Source organism: Loxodonta africana, chromosome 9 (genome assembly GCF_030014295.1).
Source record: "Loxodonta africana isolate mLoxAfr1 chromosome 9, mLoxAfr1.hap2, whole genome shotgun sequence".
Classification (NCBI taxonomy): domain Eukaryota; kingdom Metazoa; phylum Chordata; class Mammalia; order Proboscidea; family Elephantidae; genus Loxodonta; species Loxodonta africana.
Window position 1 is genome coordinate 15,728,395 of NC_087350.1, and position 24,497 is coordinate 15,752,891.

Consider the following 24,497-nt stretch of genomic DNA (forward strand, 5'->3'; position numbering starts at 1 on the left):
AATGTGACCCTAGAGGGCAAGGTAAGTACTCTGCTTCCTCCCTGTGGTAAGGTTCTGTGATCCTATACCTCCCTACAGAAAGAGACTGTCCCCGTCACAGCAAAACCAGAGACAGACCAGGGGCAAACACTCAGACATCATCTGTGTCCTCACTGATCCCTCGGACACTAAACCTGAGACCACGTTTACACCCATTAACGTTCATCTGCAACTCACTAACAGTTTTAACAGTCACACTCATCACACCCTCTGAAACAAAGATGTCTCCAGTCTACTTTGCTCTTTCTACCCTGTTGGTAAAAGAAGTCTGGTCTTCAGCTACATTTCCCTCCCAGCCCTGGGAGAACCCTTCCACCGCTTGGAAATACAGCGACGCACAAGCGGCCTCAGTGTCCTATGCTCCAACTCCCGCTGCTCCTCTTGCCTTCCTGTTCAGAGCCCAGCCCAGGTGGCCGGCTGCTAGCCCTGGTCTCCTCAGCCTGCCTTCAGGTCGTTGTTCCCAGGCGGCCTTGTCCCTGGTTACCCTCCCAGTTGGTCAGTGCCTGAGAGGAGACGGATGTGCAGGAGGGGCAGGAAGCCAGCCCCCTCCAGCCCCTGTCTGTATGTCATCTTGTTAGGTCATGGTTTTGACACAGGAAATTGAGGGGCCTTTAAAAACCTCAACTCTTGTTGAATGCTGGTGACATCATGGTTGACCGCGTGGAGCTGCAGGTCACTGGCCCTGACCAAGCAGGTGGCGAGCGGGCAGCAGAGGTCTGTTCACTCTCTAGGGGGCCAGGGCCAGCTGAAAGCCTGACTCCTCCATTCGTAAAAGCACTGTTACTCTCCTCTTGGGGAGAGAGTAACCGAACCATCGATTGTCTTTCCTATAAACAGGATTCTGGAGCAAGAATTTGCCAGAGACCGTTCTCACTGAAATTCTGGGCCTTCGAGCAGCATCACTGAAACACAAAAGCTTAGTGACCCCCTTCCCACTCCCGGGCAGAACCTTTTGAAATTGGTGTTTTTGTTTTTTAATAATGTTGTCTAAATCTAAAAGTGTGCTGGTGAGTGTATAGATGCTGTGACCCCAGAGTACTTCCTGTGGGTTAACCTGAGTTTATGTTGTTTATTTAACTGCTCATTTGAATGTTCTCTGTGTGTTCAGAGAGGAGAGCAAGCTTAGTGCAAGATTCAGGAGTGTTCTGAGGTGTCTTTAAGTGTCAGTAATTGTTAGTATTTTGTTATAAGCATATGAGTATTCTGATCTTTAAAAAAAAGCACTAAAGTCCTAAGAAACAGAATACAGAAGCACTGTGGATATATGATTTGAGAGCTAAAACACAAAACCAAACCTTACTCTTCGAAAGTGGAAAGCGTCAACGGATACGAGTTTCTTCCCAGACATGGAAAAGGCACTTGAAGAGAAGTCTGTTTTCATTATCTCAAGCTGTTGAATGTCCATACCTACATTTTCCTTGTTTTTTGTTCTGTATACTTGGCTTATAAGAAAGTGACTGGCTCAGGATGTGGGGAAATCAAACACATATCCTACATAACTGCTTTCCATCTCTCATTCAAGTCCAAGTCTGCTGGCTTGTTGCAGTGGTCGCTGGCAAAGCTTCCCTGAGTGTGTGCCCACCACTGGCAGACACAGCACTGTGCCCAGCATGGCTGCGCCTGTGAGCTGGGGTGCAGGGCATGGAGGGTATGTGTAGTCTTAATGTTTCATTTTGTTTTTCCAGCCCTGGTCAAAGAGCTGTCGTCCCTTCATCGAAGTCCCGCCTTGCCTTCTCGGTGTCTGTGCTGGACCTTGACCTCAAGCCCTACGAGAGCATTCCTCACCAGTACACGCTGGATGGCAAGATTGTCAGCTACTACTTGAAGGCTGTGCGCGCCAAGGATGCCGCTGCCGTACCGCCCAGATTCACAGGAAATGAGGATTGCACACTAGTTCTGCACAAAGTCTAACTTTTCTCCTGCAGTGTCTTTGGAACTCAAACGTAGAATGTGAAGGCTAATGATAGAGCTGTTTTCTGTTGTGTTGGGTGACTTTTGGCTGTGAATGTTTTTGTTTAACCTTTGTTGAAGTGTGGCTGCCTCTCACAGACATGGAATTGAATAGCACTAGAAATGTCTTCCAGGAGAAGGAATGTATTGATGTGAGTCCTGCAGTGTGCTATTTCCCAGGAATGCCTTTCACGTTCTTAAAACAAGCTTCTATAAAAGCGCCGTGAAGACATTCTGGGTAGTTCTTCATTCTCAACCAGGCTCACGTTGTCTAATGCACAAAGCCTTATTACTGAAACCCAAGATTTGGGTCTCCTGCCACCATACGCCTAACATGGAAAGCTTGAGTCATCCCATGCATCTTAGAGCTGGATGTTTAAGAACACATGGATACTACTGGAACTTCTCTTCAGCCAAGTCACATGGTGGTTTTTTGAGTGCGAGCCACCCATTGCTGCAGAGCGAGTGTGCCAGCTGGGGCGTCGGCATGAGCGGGCCAGACTCAGGATCCCTGTGGAGTTGGGGTTGGAGTCACGTATTGGCGGCCTGGGCCAGCAGGGAGTGCAGCGACTCTCACTGAGGGCCACCCCTCTGTCAAGCAGTTGCACCGTGTTGGCTGAACAGTTCCCTCTTTAATGTCAGGGAGGGCAACGGTATATTCTTTCCCACCTGAAATTGCTGCTGTAGGAAGTGGGAGCAGAGATGTAACTGGGTAGAGCTGCTGGGGGCCGGCTGGGCCGGCATCCGGGGCAGGCTGCTGACATGTTTGTCTTTCTGGGCATTCTGATGTGTTTCATTTACCCGCTCTGGTTTCTTTGTGGGCCTCTTTCTGTGCTGGGGCTGGTGGGCAGGTGAGTGCCCCTGGCAGTGGCCCAGAGGCCCTGCTGGTGGTCACCAGTGTGCACAGCTGCTGTGAAACCCTGTTGGGGTCTTGGTGTCATTTTTTTTCTATGGTTGGGTGTACAAATTGATTATATCATCATTTTGAGGGACTAACAAAGGCTTATTGTAACAAAATATATTAGTGAAACCATGGGATTATATGAAAAATGAGGAAAATATTTTGCTGTTTGTAAATTTTTGTGGGAAATTTTGTGATAACTTGAGAATTACACTTGTTTGAACCAAGCCAGCTCTTCTAGAATTTGTTGTTCAATTCTGTCCTAGTATTTACTTCTTTCTTCCTTCTTCTCTCAGAGGTGGATGCTTTCACTGCTCTCTCCCTCAGGTCTCACATCACACCTGGCTCTGGTGCACACATGGTGTGCAGACTCCACCGGACAGGTGAGCAGCCTGCTCAGGCTCAGGGTGACACACAGCTCTGGAGATACTGGAGTGTGATGGTTAATGTTTTGTGTCAGCTTGGCTAGGCTGTGATTCTCAGTGGTGTGGCAGACACTGGACTGGGTGCTCTTCTGTAATGTAATATAATGTAGTCACCTTCTATGATGTGATGTGGTCAGCCAGTTGAAAGGGAGGTTCCTTGGGGGTGTGGCCTGCCTTCGGTATACAATTAGATACTTGGGCAAAACTTTCTCTGTCCCTCTCTCTCAACCTTGCACTCTCCCTGTTGCCTCACCTCTGGTTCTTGGGATGTAAGCCTGCAGCTCTCCACCCTGCTGCCTGACCTGTAGATTTTGGATTTGCCAGCCCCTGCAACCCCATAAGCCAACAGCAGAGGTCTCCAGCCTGCCACCTGATCCATGGATTTGGGACTTGCCAGCCCCCACAATTGTGAGCCATTTCCTTGAAGTAGTTCTCTCTCTCTCTCTCTCTATACATATATTTCACTGGTTTTGCTCTTCTAGAGAACCCAGATAAGACATGGAGGGAAAGGGCTGTAGATGTCTGCACTTGAATGAGCCTTTGCTCCATGTTTCGTTTGTGTTTTTTTAACCTGAGGTTGTCCAGGTTATAGGCCTGGGCCGTGGGAGCACCTCAGGGTGGCCTGGCTGCTGCAGGCTGTGCAGAAAGGCCCTGTGCAGAGGTGGTGGGGTGTGCCCTTGAGCCTGGGGGTGGGCCACTTCCATGTCCTCGCAGCAGCCTCCCACCAGGGCTGGGGATGTCACCCCGCTGTCCGTGCAAGCAACTGCCTCACAGGGGCCCACTTCCTAGCAGGACTGAGCAGTATTAAAACCTATCCCCTCTCTTTTGGGGAAAAAGAGAAACTGAAACCTGCCCCCTCAAGGAGCTGCCTTGTCCCCTGCTGCAGGCCATTTGCTGTGTGTGGGCGCACGGCCCTCCTGGGGCGCGCATGTCCTGCTGGGTGGTCCTGACCCTCTGGCCAGCTGTGCTGCTCAGACTGCAGCTGGAGGGTTCCTCCCTCATCTGTGAAGTTCCCGTGTTTGCAAACAGTACATTTTTACTGGTTCTAACAACATTTAAATGGGTGGTGCAGGTGCTGGGGCAGTCACAATTATCACAGCACATTCAAACCTAGGCCCTGTGAGGTGGGAGCAGGTGCCCCCTCTGGAGGAACAGCTGGGGAGGGAGGACACAGTGCTGTCTGCTGCCTCACTGGGTTGTGTTAAGGTTAGCAGTGCCACTTTGTGTGAAGACTAAGTGAATGTCAGGGGATCTGCTGAGGGGCGCTGTGAATGCCCCAACTGCCACCTCCCAGCTGAAGAAAGCACGGAGGTGAGTGCAGCCCAGGCTGCCTGGGACAACCCAAGGCCTGAAGTGCCCAGCGTCTCCCCTTGGGAAGTGGAGAGATGTTTTAAGAACGAGGCTAGGTCAGCATGTTGCTCCCGTGCCCCACACCATAGCTCCCAGGCTCGTGCTCACAAAACCTCTCCAGGCACAGTCACTCTTGGTCCACTGACTCTAATTAAAAATGTCAAGCTTATTTAAAAAAAAAAAAAATACACTATACATGTCACTTGTATTTGGCATTTTGTATTTAAATAGCTGTATTTATTTTTCATGTCATGACAGTTTCTATATATGTGCCATATTGCATAGATAGCATGTTTTAAGGGTATGATTTCTAAATGGAAAATAGCAAATGTTTATATTCAATAAAATTATGAACTGGCGAGTACACAATCTTACTTCATAAGTGTTCAATTTTTGTGAACTAGTCATTCTTTTGTGTTGAAAAATAATTTTATCAGGCTTTCTAGAGAGGCTTCGATTCCAAGCACTCCTAGAAGGGTGCGGAAGCTGAGAGGGGCACTTTCTATAACGTTCTTCTTGTCCAGCTCCAGGGCTATAAAGAAAACACAAACCAGGTAAGAAACTTCAAAGTGACCGGCTTTTAGATTTAGTATCTTTTACTCCTGGGGTTGGGCCTCACCAAAAGCCTTCATCAAGGGCTTGAGGCAGCACCTTCCCCTGAGGGGCCACTTGGAATAAGAAGCACTGGGGGTGGGGTGGGGAGTGAGAAAGAGGGGTAGGGAGTGGCCAAGGAAGGGCCCATCCCCCTGTGCAAGAAGTGAAGAGAGAATAGTCCTTTCGTGCATTCAGTCCAAGAGGGCCTTTGAGGGGTTATCTCCTCCCCCTCATGCTTTTTTGAGTGATTATTGATAAAAAATATTTTTAATTGATAAAGATAAAAAACATGTAAAAATGAGATTTTCAACTTTTGATTCTTACCATCTAAAACTAGATGAAAGACCAAAAAACCCACTGCCATCGAGTTGATTCCAACTCATAACAGCCCTATAGGACAGAGTAGAACTGCCCCATAGGGTTTCCAAGGGTGTAATCCTTACAGAAGCAGATGGCCACATCCTTCTCCCACAGAGAGGCTGGTGGGTTAGAACCTTAGAACCACTGACCCATTGGTTAGTAGCCGAGGGCTTAACCACTGCACCACCAGGGCTCCTCAGATGGAAGAAGTGGGAGACTTCATCTAGCACGTTCAGAAGCTACCTGAGAACATCTGTACTGCAAGCCCTGTGTACAATCTCAGATTACCTTGCTGTGGGATTTTGGTTAAAAGATCCAGCTTTGGCAAAACCTTCCCTTCATCATCTATTTGTATCCTCCAAACAATTACTAATTCAAATCTGCAAGAGGTAAAATACATTTTTAAGTGCATTTTGAAATATGATTAAAAGATCAAACTGTGTGCGGCGTCTCTTATCTGTCTGTGCTAGGGGAAGAGAGGAGACACCAACCAGCCCCGCACCCAGAGCAGAAGGGCTGCTTCCTCCCGTCCTTCCTGCCCAGGCCCGGAGGCCTCAGTGGCTGGATCCCGACATAGCCTGCATCTTGGGTGGGGCAGCGGCCACCATGGGAGCCGCAGGAGAGGTCAGAGAAGAGGGAGGCGATTGGTCAGTCAGCTAGGGGAGCCACTCTTGTTGTGGGCTGAGGAGCCCTGGTGTGGCGTGCCACCACGGCTGCCCTGAGCCTGCCTGCCATGGACTCACCCTGGCTGGCTGGCATTCTGGATCCCCAGGCAGCTGGAGGTGGCGCCTTCGGGGAGCTGTACGACATCTGGGTATTTTTCCTGCGTGGGAAGAAGAAACGGTTACAGAGAACTGCGCTAGGAGGGATATGAAGTGGTAGCTGTGCGGCCTGGGGCTTTGGTTCTGTGTCCTTTAGCCCTGCTCACGTCCTGGGTAATGAGCATGGGTTGCTGGGGAGGAACAGGACAGATACTGTTCGATGTGACTGAAAATAAGGGAAAAACTTTTGAAGTTTTTTTCATGTTTTCCTTTAAATTCTGAATTTTGTATGTGGTATTTTATATGTGCCATCTCATTCACGGGCATCTTGGCACTGCTCTCGAAGGCTCTGTGTTGACGCTGTCTGCCACCCCGCATCCCCTGGCCTGTGCCCCCCGCCCCGACTTCACCCAACTTTAGACCTGTCCAACGCATCTCCTCCAGTCTCCCTACAACAGCCACTGGACCTTTTTTTTTTAATTAACTTTATTTTGGAATAATTTTACAGAAAAGTTGCCGAGATGGTGTAGAGTACCCGTCACCCAGTTCTCCCTGATGTCAACGGCATACAACATCTCAAAACCAGGACAATAGTGTCGCCACACAGCTGTTAGCTTAGCTTTCCTCCGACTCCTCCTGGCTCCCACCAGTGTCCCGACTGTGCCCAGAGCCCACACCAGTGTCCATATGTGCTCAGGACCCTGCCCAGAGCCCACACTACATTTCATGTGCTGTCTCCTTAGTCTCCTCTGGCCTGAGAGCCCCTCAGTCTCCCCTTGTTTTCCATGACCTCGACAATTATAAAGTGTCCTGGTCAGGTATTTTGTAGAACGTTCCTCAGTTTGGGTTTGTCAGATGTTCTCTTCACGATTAAACTGGGCAGTGGGCTGTTGGAAAAAGAACCCTGGAGGAAGGTGAGGTGCCTTCTGATGTGTCAGGGCTCATGGTATCAACTTGACTCACCACTGGTGGTGATGATCACTGGCTGAGGTGCTGGCTGCCAGGTGTCTCCACTGTCAAGTTACCTTTTTTCTCACTGATGTTTGAAAACAGAACTTAGCATTTAACCTAACGAAGCCTTTCAGAAGGAGGCTCTGTAACGACCTCTGGGCTCTCCCAGCCTCAGTGGATGCTCGTGTCCTGCCCATCTTCACGTGACTGTCGGATGCTCCTCAGGGCCCACCCACCTTCCAGGTGGGGCAGACTGGCTCCTGCCCAGCGTGCTGCCACCTGAGACACTGTCCCTGGCACCTGGCATGGAGCAGGACATCCTGGGTCAGCTCACGTTGCAAGCCGCAGCATGGTGCCTGGCTCCCAATGGAGGTGCAGTAGGTGGGTAACCTGGTTCAGGGAGCAGCTGTCTCAAAGACCCATGCTTTGGAAAGAGTCACCTTCAGGATGGGATCTCACAAGTATTTGCCCTAAACAGGGAAACAGTTAAATTTCACAAACTCCTAGGCTTGCAACAATAAGGGAGGACCCCCCCTCCACCCGCACCTAATTTTGGAAATGCCTGCTTGTTTACATTATTCACTGCACGACCTGGGGACGCCTAGCATACCAGAACTGGCATGTTCATTAGGTTCAGCTGTTGGGTCGTAACAACAATAATGACAATACTTGCTTCCAGGAATCCGAACGGAGAAGGCACAGTCACACCAAGAGGACATGAAGGCCGTCTTCTCAGTTCTTAGAAAACTTGTCTTTTTTGCTTTTATGAGGACAGGCTACAGCGTCTCCACAGACTCAGTGTGCGTTTCGACATTCTTTGCGACGGGCACTTACCTTTCACGGTGCCCAGTGTAGTGATGGAGGCCTGGAGGGGTGCTTCAGTCAAACCACAGTCCTGGGCCATCCTCACACCCACCTCATCCAGAATCAGAACCACTGCTGCCCCACAGCTCTGCTTCTGACCTCCCTCGTCTGTTGACTGACTTGTTGTTTGCTCAGAGACCTGGGGTCTGTATGAAGGGACAGTACGGCACCCTTGCAGAGCTTCATCTAAAAACGTTTCCAGCCTAATGACCAGTCTGGATCCCGCAGGCAGGGGTCCCAGGGCTAAACTGTGAGGGTCAGCATATCTGCTAGGCATTCAGAGGAGGGAGGCCTTCATAAGGGCTGCGGATGCTAGGTGGAACTGAGGTAAGTAAGCTCCTGGCAGATGAGGTCTTGTGGGGACAGAGATGCCGCTGTTTGTCAGGCCCCAGCCTGACAGCGGTTAGTGTGTTCCCTGTGTGAGGTCAGCGCTTCCATCCGCTGAGAGAGAGAGACCCTGCGATGGAACAAAACACCAAAATACAGCCAATACAAAAGCATTCCAAACCAAATGCTGTGGGCTAGTACTTGAAGAGGAATGGAACTACTAATTCAGCAAAACAAATTGTGTGAGAAAATGTGTATCTAAACGTTTTAAGTGGAAAGCACTGGTTGATTTTTAAACCTCAGGTCCCCCTAGATTAGTAACAACTGTGGAAGCGTGCGAAGGCACAGCATGTGAACGTGGCTGTTGGCGCCAGCAGCGCTGTGCAGGGCCAGGCTGCCTTCGGTGGCCACGTGGCGCCCAGCCCGGACAGCCTGGAGTCGGCACAGCAGCTGCAGCCCAGGAGTTGGGAGACGTGGGGGCACGCAGGCTCTGAGCACAGAGGAGGGAGCCGCGCAGCCTCTCAGGCCTTTTCCTTACGAGCAGAGGGAGGGTTTAGGCTAGCTACTTTCACAAAACATTAAAAAGTGCAATCCTTATTTTCATTTTCAGAATAAAACCAAAAGTAGGAGAGGCCAGGCGTTCAGTGTGTGATTCTGGAGAACTTTTTGGCTTGTGTGAGAAGTTGTATCCTTTTATATAAGTTGTAATACTGCTCCCTTTGCCCCAGTTCATGCATCTAGTAACCTCAAGTATTCACAGCACAGTTGAGAATAAAAAGAAAGCAATTAAAGCCCGGTGAACAGCCAAATAGATAATCTAAAGATGGCAGCCTGTTCACGATTACTGACCATTACATTAGAAAAGATGGGTCTCCGTGACAGACTGTGCAGATGGCTTCGAGGGATAAAACGGAAAGTTGTGAAAAATGATACAACTCTAAGTGCAACGTGGGTTTGAGGTTGCCCGGCATAAGATCTGTACATTTCGACAGCTACCGAAGACTGAATCACCCAAAGTGCTCAGCTGGGCTCTCCTGGAGGCAGGGTGGCTGGCAGATGATTACAGCCTCTGGTCGTTCGCGTACCCCAGAGCCCTTGCAACAAGAGCACTAACAACAACAAACCAAACCTGTTGCTGTTGAGTCGATCCCAACTCATAGCGACTCTATAGGACAAGTTGAACTGCCTCATAGAGTTTCCAAGGAGCGCCTGGAGGATTTGAACTGCTGACCTTTTGGTTAGCAGCCATGGCACTTAACCACTACGCCACCAGGGTTTCCAACAAAAGCACTGCTGGTCTATAAAAAAGCCAGTATAGCACCCACTCCTCCCAGTGTTACTGTGAAGGTTGTGACACAGCTGAGCAAGTGGGCAGTTGGAAGGGGACTCGCCTGGCCCTCACTGTGCACCCTGCCACCCCCTGGAGTCCGTTAGCCTTCTACTGGAAGCCTGTCTTAAGCTCAGCTACAGGAATGCCTGGAGCAGTGATTCAAAATGGGTGTTTATGCAGCTGCTTGCCATATGGTAGGGTCTACACTCAGGAAGTCTCCTGGTATTTGTGATAGAAAAACAGCAGCTGTGAGAATGTTGGCAATTCGATATCCAACCTCTTTTATACCTGAGATCCACTTTGCTGTTGGAATGGCTGCTGGATGCTAGTCCAACAGGGAATGTAATTTTTAACAGAGCTTTGTAGATAAACAGCTTCGTTACACGTCAGACTAGCACAGCTGAGGAAGAAGTAGAGGCAGCCACCCCCCTCATCCCAAGTCCCACTGAATCAACAGGAATCCTGGGTTTAAACCTACCCTTGGGTGTCCACAGACATGGCACTTCATCTTGATTTTAATATTTTCCAAAGAAATTAGGTCTGGCTGCTTCAGTGACTTTAAAATTGAGATAAAATTCACAATATAAAACATATCCTTTTAAAATGTAGTGTACAATTCAGAGGTTTTTAGTTTATTTACCATCATTGCTTTCTAATTCCAGCACATTTTCATTACCCCAAATGGAAACCCCTTACCCATTAGCAGCCGTTCTGCATTCCACCCTCACTCAGCCCCTGGCAACCACTCATGGACTTTCTGTCACTATGGACTGGCCTATTCTGGGCATTTCAATATAAATGGAATCATAAAATGTGACCTTTTGTGTCTCACTTATTTCACTGACTTATTTTGAGGTTCATCCATGCTGCAGCATGTATCAGAACTTTGTTGCATAATATTCCACTTATATGTATGTGCCATATTTTGTTTATCTATTCATCTGTTGATGGACATTTGGGTGGTTTCTACTTTTTGGCTATTGTGAAGAGTGCTGCAGTGAACATTCTTGCCTTCCAGAGCCCCTGTTTGTAAATCACCTTGCCAGTTGTGAGAAACCTGACTCCCTTTATCCTCAATAGGAAACCAATCTCCCAAAGTGCCTGCTGCCTCCTCCCCAGCCCACACCCCGACCCCCAGGCAGACCCCACCCCACCACCAATTCCTCCTCAGGCTGCCGGGCACATCTGCACCTCCACGAAGGGGAGGGAAGGAGAGACCTTAGCTTTTAAAAAATCTGTATAACCACATCTAGCTTGCACAGCACTAGCGGTGGTTTTAAATATATAATAATGTTTATTAATTGATTTTATCACCAAATACTGTGGTGCCTTTGTATCAGTGATGCAGTGTGTAAGTACAGGACTCCCATCCACGGTGAGAGGGCTGTGATAAAGGTATGCATGTGGTGTGTAAGTACAGGACTCCCATCCACGGTGAGAGGGCTGTGATAAAGGTGTGCATGTGGTGTGTAAGTACAAGACTCCCATCCAGGGCGAGAGGGCTGTGATAAAGGTGTGCATGTCGTGTGTAAGTACAAGACTCCCATCCAGGGCGAGAGGGCTGTGATAAAGGTGTGCATGTGGTGTGTAAGTACAGGACTCCCATCCAGGGCGAGAGGGCTGATAAAGGTGTGCATGTCGTGTGTAAGTACAGGACTCCCATCCAGGGCGAGAGGGCTGTGATAAAGGTGTGCATGTCGTGTGTAAGTACAAGACTCCCATCCAGGGCGAGAGGGCTGTGATAAAGGTGTGCATGTGGTGTGTAAGTACAGGACTCCCATCCAGGGCGAGAGGGCTGATAAAGGTGTGCATGTCGTGTGTAAGTACAGGACTCCCATCCAGGGCGAGAGGGCTGTGATAAAGGTGTGCATGTGGTGTGTAAGTACAGGACTCCCATCCAGGGCGAGAGGGCTGATAAAGGTGTGCATGTCGTGTGTAAGTACAGGACTACCATCCAGTGCGAGAAGGCTGTGATAAAGGTGCGCATGTGGTGTGTAAGTACAGGACTCCCATCCAGGGCGAGAGGGCTGTGATAAAGGTGCGCATGTGGTGTGTAAGTACAGGACTACCATCCAGTGCGAGAAGGCTGTGATAAAGGTGTGCACGTGGTGTGTAAGTACCATCCAGTGCGAGAGGGCTGTGTAAAGGTGTGCATGTGGTCAAGGGTTTTCAGAGTGTAAAAACCTATGAAAAGGGAAAGGATCAACAATCTTGGGGGACAACTTATTTAACTGACATAACATAGTTCACAAAGATAATGTGCATTCTAGTTTGGTGAGTAGCGTCTGGGGTCTTAAAAGTGGCCATCTAAAATATAACTGTCGGTCTCTACTCATGTGGTGCAAAAGAGAATGAAGGAAATCAAAGGCTCAAAGAAGAAAGTGGTCCACAGAACTAACAGCCCACACGAACCACAGCTTCTTCTCACCTGAGACCAGAAGAACTAGATGGTGCCTGGCCACCACTACCAACAGTTCTGACCAGGGTCACAATAGAAGGTCCCAGATAGAATGGGAGAAAAGTGTAGAACAATAATTCTTAAAAAAGGCCAGACTTACTGGACTGATAGAGACTAGAGGAACCCCTGAGACTACTGCCTTAAGATACCCTTTGAACTAGGAATTGAAGCTATTTCTGCAGGTCACCTTTTAGCCAAATAATAGATTGGCTTATAAATAAACAATACCACCTGGGCGCAACGTGCTCCCTTAAACAACCATATGAGACCAGACGTTTACCCAAAAGCAAAGATGAGAAGGCAGGGAAGGGAAAGCAAGCTAGATCAGTGGAAACAGGATGGAAATAATGAGATGCTGACACATTGTAAAAATTGTAACCAATGGAACAAAACAATTTGTATAGAAATTGTTAAAGGGGAACCTAATTTGCTGTGTAAACTTTCACCTAAAACACAAACATTATTAAAACAAAACAAAACCATAAGGAATTACTATTCTAGAGCAGTTCTGGAAAAGAAATCCTTTGTTTAATTCATAGTCATTTGAAGTAATAAAACCAACTATCTACAGATCCCATTTGGAAATTTTCTAATTAATGTAACAACTAGAACAGATGGAAGCTTTTCATTCCAAGACGGTATGTTAATCAACATACAATCAAAATGAAATCTTAACAAAAATCTGCAAGCTACAAGGCAGGATAAAAGGCGACCTACTTTTAAATCCTTTGATTACTTACAAGATGGAAAGACTACATATTTCCAAAGTCTCCTATTACTGGGGACTATTATTTTAACCAGTCTTAACACACTCTGTTTATGTTTTGAAACCAAACATGACATGAAGTAATATAAACAGAACTGAATGAAGTAGCTGTGTTGCTGAATTACCCCCTGTAAACTGAGTCACCCTAACTTTCCTGGATGTGGTCCTACAGGGTGTCAAGACACAGCAGCACCCCTGCTGCACAAGTGGTTTGCACAAAGGGGTCACCTGGTTCATAAAAACAACACAGGGGAGAACACAAGAGGTGGGCTAAGCAGCATCAGATCGTCATCACTTCAGGGTGGGGGTGGGGGTGCAAGAGGCCAGCAGTGGGATACGGTGAGTGTCCGTAGCTTCTGTCAAACACAGAACTTCTTGGGGTACCAGCATCAGTGAAATGTCCAAAAGAGTAATTGGGAACAGCTGAGCAGCTCTGCTAATAGTATTGCTTGTCCACAGGGAGTTAAAAAATGTGCCGTGAATGTGGCTTAGTAAAAAAACAACCCAAGACTCCTATTCCAAACCCGAAGTGGGTCGTAAACATTACAGCATTAATGCCTCCGGGGTTCCGCATACACACAACCTTCCCAGATGACCTGAACACCGCGCAGAGGGCTCATTCCAGGGTGTGGCCTCTGCGTGCCTCCCGTCCTCTGCGGACCCTCATCCCCGGCTTCCACACAGCAGACATGCCTGCACTCCCTCTGCCTCAGTTTCACCTTCATCGTCTTCTCATTTTGTACAGGCTTGGGAAGAATCAGGGACCTCGGGGTTGAGAAGGAACCACTGTATTGGAAATATATTTCAATAGCATTTTAAAAATGAAGATTTAGAGAATTTTACCAACAGAAATTTCCACATTAATAAACAGCAGTGAGGCACCAGTAACCAGCTTATGGGAGCTCACAGGGGGAGGGACCGCTTGGGACAGGAGCAGCAAACTGTGGCCCACTGGCCAGGCTCTGCGGCCGCCTGTTTTTGTATAGCTTGCAAGCTAAAAAATGGTTTTTACATTTGTAATTGGTTGAAAAAAAAAAGAAGAGTAATATTCCATAACTCATGAAAATTCTGTGAAATTCAAGTTTCAGTGTCCATAAATAAAGCTTTATTGTAACATAACCAAGCTCATTCATTTACATGTCTACGGCTGCTTTTTAGTGGTTGTACCAGAGACCATGTGACCTGCAAAGCCTAAAATATTTTGTCTCTAGCTTTTTATAGAAGATGTTTGCCACCGCTGACCTGTCATGGGAGGTGGGAGTCCCACCCTTGTCCCTGGCCTAGAGGGCTACAGGTAGCTCTGGACAGCTTGGATGCTTAGGAGAGACAAAGACGGACCACAGGAGTGGGAGAGGAGCGCCGCCAGGCAGGATGGGGAATCAAGCCATGTCACAGGCATGGAGAAAAGTCTGGAAGGAATCATATCAAGTTTTCAAGTGTTTTATTTTAGGAAGTAATGTTAGGAGACAAAGGAAAGCAGATGTTAAAAAACAAAAACCTATCGCCTATATCATGCCACACAGGTTCCTTTAATTGTGGGGCCTGAGGGAGAAGATGCCTGGCCTGGATGGGTCACTCACAAGAGGGATCCCATACGTTCTGCGTGGCTCCTGAGAATAAAACCAAAATGCATGGGTAGGACTTTCCTGCTCAGTAAAAAGTAAAAACCTCAAACATTTTCCATCTCACCCAGGACGATGTCCTCTCAGGACTGAAATATGCTTCCTTCCCCCACCGCCCACCCCCCTTTTTTCTTTTTTACACTAGTCCTCATTCCTGAAATGCCTTCTTAACCTATCAGGGCCCAATTAAAGTATCCTTTTCCACATTAGTCACAGGTTACAAAATTGGTTCTTAAACCTCCTAACTGAAAATTCCTTTGTTCCCACAACCATGTTTCTTTCTACTTCCTTGTAATTTTTACCACATTTTTCATATCTTATTTTAATTCTATTAAGCTGGGGGCGGGGGGGAACCTCCTCAGTTATGTTACAAGTGAGTTGCTTACATTTTATCTTTGTTTCTATTTGGTACACTAACGCTTTCTGTCTTGGAGGCGGTAAACACCACTTCAGAGTGTTCTCAGTGGGCCTTGTTGGCAGTCACAGGAGACACCCTGTCTTCTGACTTCACTCCTGCTGAGCCTTTCTTAACACTGAAGGGACAGCCCCGCACTGCCTTTTCCCCTGTCATATGTACCTGCACTCCCCCACTCCACATCTATTCCGGAAAAAAAAAAAAAAAAATCAAGACAAGCTGTTTGCCCGTTTTATTTCTCTCTCCTAACACAGTTCCTCACATTCCCACCCCACTGCCAGCCTGTCTATAGAGGGTTTTCTCGCTGGAAATTGCCCTGCCTTTGTTAGGGCCACAGAGAAAGACCCTCCATGAAGCTCCCCCACCTGCTCTTCTCAGCCACAATTTCCTGGAATGATTGCTACTGTCCTTAGCTGGCCCAGACTGAGGCTACCCCAAGGCCAGACAGTGAAATTAACCTTCCCTGTGACTCTCCCAAACACATAGACCACACATAGATCTCCATCTCAAACCTGCTTGAAATAATCCTGTACTCCAAGCAGCATTTTTTAGGAAGGAAATCAAGGAATTGATGATGGGAGAGATGAGGACTTGAAGGTAAAGTCATACACACTTTGCTTAAAAAATGGAATTGAAAGAATACAGGGATGTGGGAATCCTAGAAATAAGTAAAAGTTACCAATAGAATGCTTCTCTACTCTCCCATTTTAGGTTGGGAAAGGGAAAATCGTGCCTGCACAATCAGTAATACACAGCCAATAAATATATACCCTGCAATCAAGCTGAAGGCCATGTGCCCTTAAAAATAACCCACGTCCCAATCAGATGACCAGAGAAAACACACCACTCTAGGTTAGAATACAGACCCTAGCAGTAGTTTCGTCTTTATGATTGTCCTTTTAAGCTAATCATGTGGCAACTGTATGCTCTGTAAAGTAATCCTGTACCCTCCTAGATTAAACTGAACTCAAAACCAAACCCATTGCCATTGAGTCGATTCTGACCCTACAGGACAGAGTAGAACTGCCCCATAGGGTTTCCAAGGAGCAGCTAGTGGATTAGAACGTCTGACCTTTTGGTTAGCAGCTGGGCCCTTAACCACTGCGCCACCAGAGCTCCCCCCTCCCCAGACTACTAATGTGAGAAGGTGAGCCCAGTTGGTACCTTTTACAGCAGTCCCATCAGTGCTGTCAAGACAGCAGCCAGAAATGCTAATTAATGGCCGCATCCACCTCTTCAACAAGAGTAAGTCACAAAACCAAAGCCCCTGAAACGTTTTGTTTGGGGGCCTCTCATCACCACACCATCTGTGAGTTCACCCCTCTTAAACTATCATCTGTCGTTTCAAAGCTCAGACCACCGGTAAATAATTTTTGTAACTGCAAAAAAAAAAAAAGATAAATACACACACACACATACAAATGTAATGTGAAACGCTAGAAAATAAATGGTAGAGATGATGTCACAATTTCTTTATACAGCTGTTAATATGTAATCTATAGCAGATACAGAAAATAAGAGTCTAGCTATTCACTGGAAATTTTATCATTGCTAAGGTTTAAACTATCTCATTATTTCATAAATCTCAAAGTAATGCTGTACAAAACACTGAAACTGGTTATAATTAGAAGTTATTGTCTCATTTAAATTTTTTCATGGAATCGCAGACTTTCTGAGATCGATTACACACACACACACACACACAATTTATTGACCCCTAACTTCTTAATCTGGAGTCCCTAAAGATTAAGTGCTTGACTACTACCTGAGAGGCTGGTAGTCTGAACCGGCCCAGAGGTGCCTTAGAAGAAAGATCTGGCAATCTGCTTCTGCAAGGTCACAGCCATGAAAACCCTGTGGAGTGCCTTCTGCTCTGTGCACACGGGCCTGCCACGAGTCTGACTCGGCAGTAACTGGTTTCTGGTTAACCCCTCAATTCATACAGGCACTATGCACTTTACATTCGTTAGCTTATTTAATGTCTGTTATACATTATTTTTTAGCCAACTGCACCCTCCCACAGGCATTTTTTTCCTTAAAATTCTATTTTGTTGTTTTTGTTTAGAATAAACACAACAAACATTCACCAATTCAACTGTTTACACACATACACTGATTACATTCTTCAAGTTGTGCAGCCATTCTCACCCTCCTTTTCTGAGGTTTTCTTCCCTCATAAACTCATCACCCCCAAAAGTTCCTGTCTTTTGAGTTGCTGTTACCAATTTGATCCCATATAGATAGTTCTTAACAGAGCATGCTCAAGGCAGACCTTTTTACTACACTATTGTTCAGTTTTAAGATGACTTCAAGGGATATTTTTAGTTTAAGGTTTAAAGATGATCTCAGGGCAATAGTTTCAGGGGTTCATCCACCCTCCATGGCTCCAAAAAGTCTAGAGCCCATTAAAATTTGAAATTCTGTTCTGCATTTTCCCCCTTTTGATCAGTATTCTTCTATGGAGTCTTTGATCAAAATGTTCCCTAATGGTAGCCGGGCACCATCCAATTCTTCTGGTCTCGTGGCAAAGGGGGCAGCTGTTCATGGAGGCAACTAACCAGATATTCCATATCCTCCCCTATTTTTGATTCTCCTCCTTCCTCTGTTGTTCCTGGTGAATACGGGCCAGTTGTTGTGTCTTGGATGACTGCTTGTAAACTATTTTCTTTTTCTATTGTGTTTTACATGAAAGCTTATAGCCAAATTAGTTTCTCATTGGTCCCCCCAGGTATTTTCTTAACTGTGCTATGCTGTTTTTTTTTTTACATGTTGCTGTAAAAAAAATTAGAATAGCACACACTTACAAAAATACCTGGAGGGTGAGAAGTTGGCAAAAAAAGTATTAACACAGTGCGTGGTTTGCATAAAGATACGATAGTAGGAAATCTTTGGTATAACGCCCATTTTAATGAAACCGAGGCTTGGAAAAATGAAGATACTTACCAAAGATTATGCAGCTAATAAATGGATTCAAACCTAAGGCAACTGGATTCCAAAGCCTGAGTACTAAAAACACTCTACTACATAACATTACTAAATTCAAATATAGTTGTAATGTTTAGTCATGTTTTATTACAATCAATTTATAACATTAAAATTCAAGGCTGACAATTGACTTTGATTATAGCGACAAAAACATTTTTGTTGGGAAACAAAATTGCCCCTAAAGGGTTTATTGATCTATTTTACATCTAGTGCCGGAAATAAGACCAAACCTCCAACATTAAATAGCTCCCAATCTAGGAAAGGAAACTTGCTATGCGTTATTTTTTAATTCAAAATCTTTAGTTTTCTCTGTAGAAAAAGGTTAAAAAATCTGTTGCCATGGAGTCCAACCTGACTCATAGTGACCCTATAAGACAGGGTAGAACTGCCCATTAGAGTTTCCAAAGAGTACCCAGTGGATTTGAACTGCCAACCTTAGGCTTAGCAGCCATAGCACTTGACCACTGTGCCACCAGCATTTCCTATATATAACCTTTCTCTGGAAACTCTGGTGGCGTAGTGGTTAAGTGCTATAGCTGCTAAAAAGGTTGGCAGTTTGAATTTGCCAGGTGCTCCTTAGAAACTCTATGGGGCAGTTCTACTCTGTCCTATAGGGTCGCTATGAGTCGGAATCGACTCGATGGCAGTGGGTTTGGTTTTTGGTTTTATATATATAACATTTTTTTAAAGCCATGGTTAAATAATCGAAGGACAATAATAATTAATTCTATTTGTATAGTAGTCTAGTTTTCAAAACTCTTATATACCTAATCAAGAACTTTATGAAGCAGGAATATAAAAGTATGCCCATTTTAAAAATAAGAAAACCAAGGTTTAGAGATATGCATGGCTGGTCCAACAACCCAGAGCCACAAGTGAATGAAACCAGGCTGAGCCCAGGCCTCCTGGTCACAACAGCTTTCCCGAAACAAGTCTCCAGTTCCCCTCAACCCAGCTGATGTGCTGGTGAGAATGGAGGGAGGTCAGGGGTGATTTACTGTGGCAGTAATAAAGCATACTCTTCAGGAACCCACCCTTGTATAGGCTTCTTCCAATGTCCTGTACCTTTTTTTTTTTAATAAACTATCTTTTAGAATACAGAGCCTGGGTGGCACAGTGGAAGAGTTTTAGATTTACAGAAAAAAATTTTTTTTCCCTTTGTGTAATTTTTTTTTTTTGAACATGTCATTGTGCTTTAGGTGAAAGTTATGTAATAAATTGGTTTCCCATTCAACAATTCATACACAAATTGTTCTGTGACATTGGTTGCAATCCCTGCAATGTGTCAGCACTCTCCCCATTTCCACCCTGGGTTCCCCATTTCCATTTGTCTGGTTTCCCTGCCCCTTCCAGCCTTCTTGTATTTGCTTTTGGGCAAATGTTGCCCTTTGGGTCTTGTATAGTTGATTGTTTGAAGGAGCACCTTCCTCACGGGTATTACTGTTTATTTTGTAGGCCTGTCTATTATTTGGCTGAATAGTCATCTCCAGGACTGGCTTTAGTTCTAAGTCAGAAGGATATCTTAGGGGTATAGTCTTGGTGGTTCCTCTGGTCTCCATCAGACCAGTAAGTCTGTTTTTTTTTTTTTAATGAATTTGGATTTTATTTTACGTTTTTGTCCCACTGTAACTGGGACCATCTATTGTGTTCCTGGTCAGGGCGGCTGGTAGTGGTAGCCAGGCACCATCTAGACCTTCAGGTCTCAGTCTAGTGGAGGCTGTGGTTCATGTGGGCCACCAGTCCTTTGGACTAATTGCATCCTTGATAGAGTCTTTGGTTTTCTTCGCTCTATTTTGTTCCAGACAAGAAGAAACCAATAGTTGTATCTTAGACACAGAAAAATTTGAAGGTAATAGGGTTCCCATATAATCCACAACCAGTTTACAATATTATTAACATTTTACATCAGCACGGTACATTTGTTTCAATTAATGAACCAATATTGATCAACATACCATTATTAACTAAGCTCCATACAGGTAGTCCCAACAACTACCTCTGATTTTGTTCTGTTTTACTTTCATTATTATTGCCTCTTATTATCAGTATCTTTATAAATCTGGTCTTTAAGCATCTGTAAGTGAACGTCTAAGAATTTTAACATCAACAAATTGCAGTACATTAGTAATATGCACTGCAACATTGTATATGGTACATATGATTAATGATAAGGTGTAAAAAAGAAAACACAGACGGTCATAAGTGTGGTTTGTTGTGGCCTGAATACGTTGTTTAAGTCAGGGACTACCTGCACTTTATTCAGGTTTTCTTAGTTTTTATCTAGTAAGAGATTAGTGAGAAAGGTAGCAAAGTTTAAGCTACATGCTACATTTTCTTTTTTACACACTGCCAGAGGCTTAAATATTATGTGTAGTTATTTTAATAATTCCCATTTTTTAAAAGAGAAAAGGGCATAGTTTTTGTTTGGGTACTAGAATAACACCACCTTGCAGTCTGACCACAGACCACATTGCCAGCTCGACCCCTCAGCTCCACCATGCAGGAGTCCCTGCTTCCTGCGTGTGGCCAGCGCAGGAAGGAGGAGCCTCTCGCTGGCTCAGCTGGACTCGAGAATCCAACACTGTGCTTCCAGTTATTCAGCTGTCTACAGAGCACGCAAGGACTGGCAAGACGCTTCTGATGGCCATTCATGTTTTGGCATGGAGCAGCTCTTAAATTAGTGGAAATAAGGACAGAGAATTTTCTTTGCTGTCCTAAATCTGCTTTATTTTCCTAAAGTATTCCTTATAAAAGTTGTTCAGGTTCACCCCATCCATAGACTACATAATATGATAAAATTGGATTGATTCATTCATTCATTCATTTAAAATGATTTTACTGTCTACTCTGTGTGAGCTTTAGTGAACTACAATACCTCTTTTTCATTGCCCAGCAAGCTTTCTCATCTCCCTTCTTCTGACAACAAATCCTGCCCACCTGGCCACAAAACCCAGGCTTAGTTCAGTGCAGTGAAACTGTGATTGGTGAAGCCGGGCTAACCCAGGTGCTTCTCTGGAGCTGATGAAGAAGCTGTGAGGGAGAAGCCTTCTCCTGGAGCTGCCAGGCTGTAAAGACAACAGTGGGCTGCTGCCAGCCGTTTTTCGGCTGTATGAGAAGGTCCGCACATTTTAGGGGCAGGGCAGACTGAGCTGAGACTCACCAGAGCTGAAGAGAGCTGCTTTTAACCCTTGAACACTTGGTTTCCATTCCCACTCCGTCCTGTCACTCGTATTAAAAGAAAACAAAACCAAAACAAACCCATTTCTGTTGAGTTGATTCCAACTCATGGCAACCCTACAGAACAGAGTAGAACCGCCCCATACAGTTTCCAAGGAGCACCTGATGGATTCGAACTGCCGACCTTTTGGATAGCAGCCATAGCTCTTAACCGCTACGCCACCAGGGTTTCCTGTATTGAAAGAGGCCTGACTAATAAGAAACACAAGTACTGTGTTAAGTGTTAGGTATATACTGGTGAACAAAATAAACAGTGGGCATCATAGGAAGGCAAATTAAAATCACTACACACCCCTCTGAAGAGCTAAAAAGATTGACGGAACTGGTGGTGAAACAGACGTGGAGCAGCTGGCACCCTCACGCACTGCTGGCGAGGTTGTGAACTGGTACAACTCCTGTGGAAAACTGTTTGGCAGAATCTACTAAAGCTGAACGTATGTCCACCCAACATAAACGTGTACATGTAGTTACCAGAAGACATGTACCAGAATGTTCACAGCAGTCCTGTTCATAGTAGCCAAACACTGGAAGTGTACAGGAAGAGTAGAATGGAGAAATACTTTGTGGTATAGTCACACAGTGGAATACTATACAGCAGTAAGATGAATGATCACAGCTATACAGAATGGGGGTCAATCTCACAACCATAATGAGTGAGAGAAAGCAGACACCAAATACTATCTACAATATATGTCCAATTATGCCTACAACAGGCACAGTGAATCTTTGCTGCCCTTGGTGGGGGTAGTGACTGGAAGGGAGGCCAGAGGGGCTTAGGGGGCTGCTCATGTTCTATTTCTTCCTGTGGGTGCTCATTACACAAGCTCATTTTGTGAAATATTACTGAACAGTATTCAGTAGAAAGGAAGACAGCATTCCTGACTCCACGAAGCACACAATCTGGCAGAGAAGACAGACCATACACCAGTACATAAGCAACTAAATTGACAGTGACAACATTGTGATGAGTGCAGAGAGACCTCATCTTTGCCTTTACCATTCCAGGTGGAAGAATGCACTTTTCTTCTCATTTGGAAGACTTGCGGCCCTCTCGAAGGTCTTACCGTGGGTCTTTGGATCATTTCTAAAGAGCAGTGACCCTAAGTGCATGGAATATTATGTGTAGATTCTCCCGGATTTGGGACAAAGGTGAGGATACACGATCTATTTTGTTTCCCATGATCTACAAGCCTTTCCTAACGTGGCGATGTTCTGAAATACTATTTTAGGGAACATTCGATGTGTCTTTTCTTGGGTCATAACTGATAGACAAGGGTATATCTTTCAATAAATATTTTCTGGATTTTTTTCTCTGAAGGTCTTATTTTATGTATAATGATTTATTATTTTTTTTGGGTGCCCTGAATAATAATTTCACTGCATTCCCATCCGCTTTGTATTTCAGTGTGTAGAAAGGCTTAATGTTATCTGAAAATCTGGAGATTCCACTGTGGATTCTTTCTTGGGTCATTTCTACAAAACTGTAATTGCTTGAATATTTAAAAATATGGTTCAAATGATTTTGTTGAACTAGAATTAATTGCATCAGGTTCACAATGAGTAGGCCAAAAGCTGCAGATTAGAAATCTTTGTTATGTAAGATTTCAGTTGTAAAGACATTTGTTTTAATGTTTCTGAGCTTTCTGCTCAGTATCTTTTATAATCTTCTATTAAGATGTCAATATTACTCAAAGCGTTCTATAGATTCAACACAATTCCAACCAAAATTCCAACTGCCTTCTCTACAGAAATGGAGAAACCAATCCTCAGCTTTATCTGGAATGGCAAGAGGCCCCCAACAGCTAACGTAGTGCTGTGTCTCAGGAAACGGCGGCTTTCGGTGCCATCAGTGAGACAGAGGCATATATATGCTGACCATGCGATCTAATTTTGATCTGGATTCTAGACTAACGGCTACGTTTTTTGCGAAAAATATGTTTTTCCTTGGTGGTCAAAACCTGGATGTGAAACCATGTGCCCCAAGGGGTCTTAACCAAGTGTCCACCTGTACCCTTCAAAATACCCGTACTCCGGAAGAGTGCTGTCTGAGTGCTGCTGCCAGCAAGGTATTTTTTCTTTGTGCAGGACAGACAAAGAAAATACATGTAAGTATCTTGTGACCATGATGAAAGCATCTTGTGAAACTATCTGTAATCACTACACTGTTAAGAATCAGTAACCATTCAGAGTGTGATTATTACAATATTTATTGATTTTCCTGTAAGTGCCCTCCCTATGGTTTGGCCCCTCTTTTTACCCCATAAGAATACTTGTATAACAAAACTGCCTGGGGACTACATGGCTCCATTTTCAATGGGCTATGAGATTTCCCAATTCCCTTCATAAACCTCTCTATTTTAACTTGAAACACTGTCCAAGTTTTTCTCTACAACAGTCAAAAGAGAAGAACAAAGTAGAAGGACTCACACTTCCTGATTTTAAAACATATCATACAGCTGTTGCTGTTTGGTGCTGTCGAGTCGGTGCAGACTCATAGCGACCCTATGCACAACAGAACGAAGCACTGCCCGGTCCTGAGCCATCCTTACAATCGTTGTTACGCTTGAGCTACGGTAATCAAAATAGCCTGGTACTGGTATAACAATAGACACATAGACCAATGGAATAGAATTGAAAGTCCAGAAATAAACCCACACATCTATGGTCAACTGATTTTTGACAAGGGTGCTAAGTCCTTTCAATGGGGAAAGAAGAGTCTCATTAAAAAATGGTGTTCGGAAAACTGGATATCCATGTGGGGAAAGATAAAACAGGATCCATGCCTCACACCATACACAAAAATGAATTCACAATGGATTAAAGACCTAAATGTGCAAATTAAAACCATAAGATTCTTAGAAGAAAATGCAGGTGCAATGTTGGGCCTAGGTTTTAGCAGTAGATTATTTAATTTAAAAAGAAAAGTACAAAAGCAAAGACAAAATAAAAAAATGGTACCTCATAAGAATTTTAAGCTTTTGTTCATTCAAAGACTTTACCAAAAAAAGTGAAAAGACAAGCTACCCGCTGGAAGAATATCTTCGGGAAACATACATATGATAAGAATCTAATAACCGATATATATATATATAAAACTTTGACAACTTAACAACAAAAAGACAACCCAATCCTAAAATGGGCAAAGGACTTGATATTTCACCA

The 24,497-nt window shown here is 45.0% G+C and overlaps 2 protein-coding genes across 10 annotated transcripts in view; one reads left to right on the forward strand and one right to left on the reverse strand.

Annotated features, from left to right (window-relative positions):
- The window catches only part of IPPK (inositol-pentakisphosphate 2-kinase), a 78,566-nt gene extending 73,664 nt beyond the window's left edge, over positions 1-4,902 (forward strand). For all 8 annotated transcript variants that reach the window (XM_023540225.2, XM_010600644.3, XM_003421089.4 and 5 more), the window contains one exon: positions 1,725-4,902. In XM_023540225.2, coding sequence (XP_023395993.1) covers positions 1,725-1,950 — 226 coding nt within the window. In that variant the 3' untranslated portion in view covers positions 1,951-4,902. The remainder of the gene's footprint in view (positions 1-1,724) is intronic.
- A 24-nt stretch (positions 4,903-4,926) lies between these two features.
- The window catches only part of CENPP (centromere protein P), a 383,426-nt gene continuing 363,855 nt past the window's right edge, over positions 4,927-24,497 (reverse strand). Inside the window, exons 6-8 of one of the 2 annotated variants that reach the window (XM_064291079.1) lie at positions 6,363-6,442; positions 5,908-5,999; positions 5,070-5,197 (exon numbers count right to left, since the gene is read on the reverse strand). In XM_064291079.1, coding sequence (XP_064147149.1) covers positions 5,070-5,197; positions 5,908-5,999; positions 6,363-6,442 — 300 coding nt within the window. Of the gene's footprint in view, positions 5,198-5,907; positions 6,000-6,362; positions 6,443-24,497 lie in introns of both variants that reach the window. The other variant, XM_064291078.1, reaches the window with a different exon arrangement.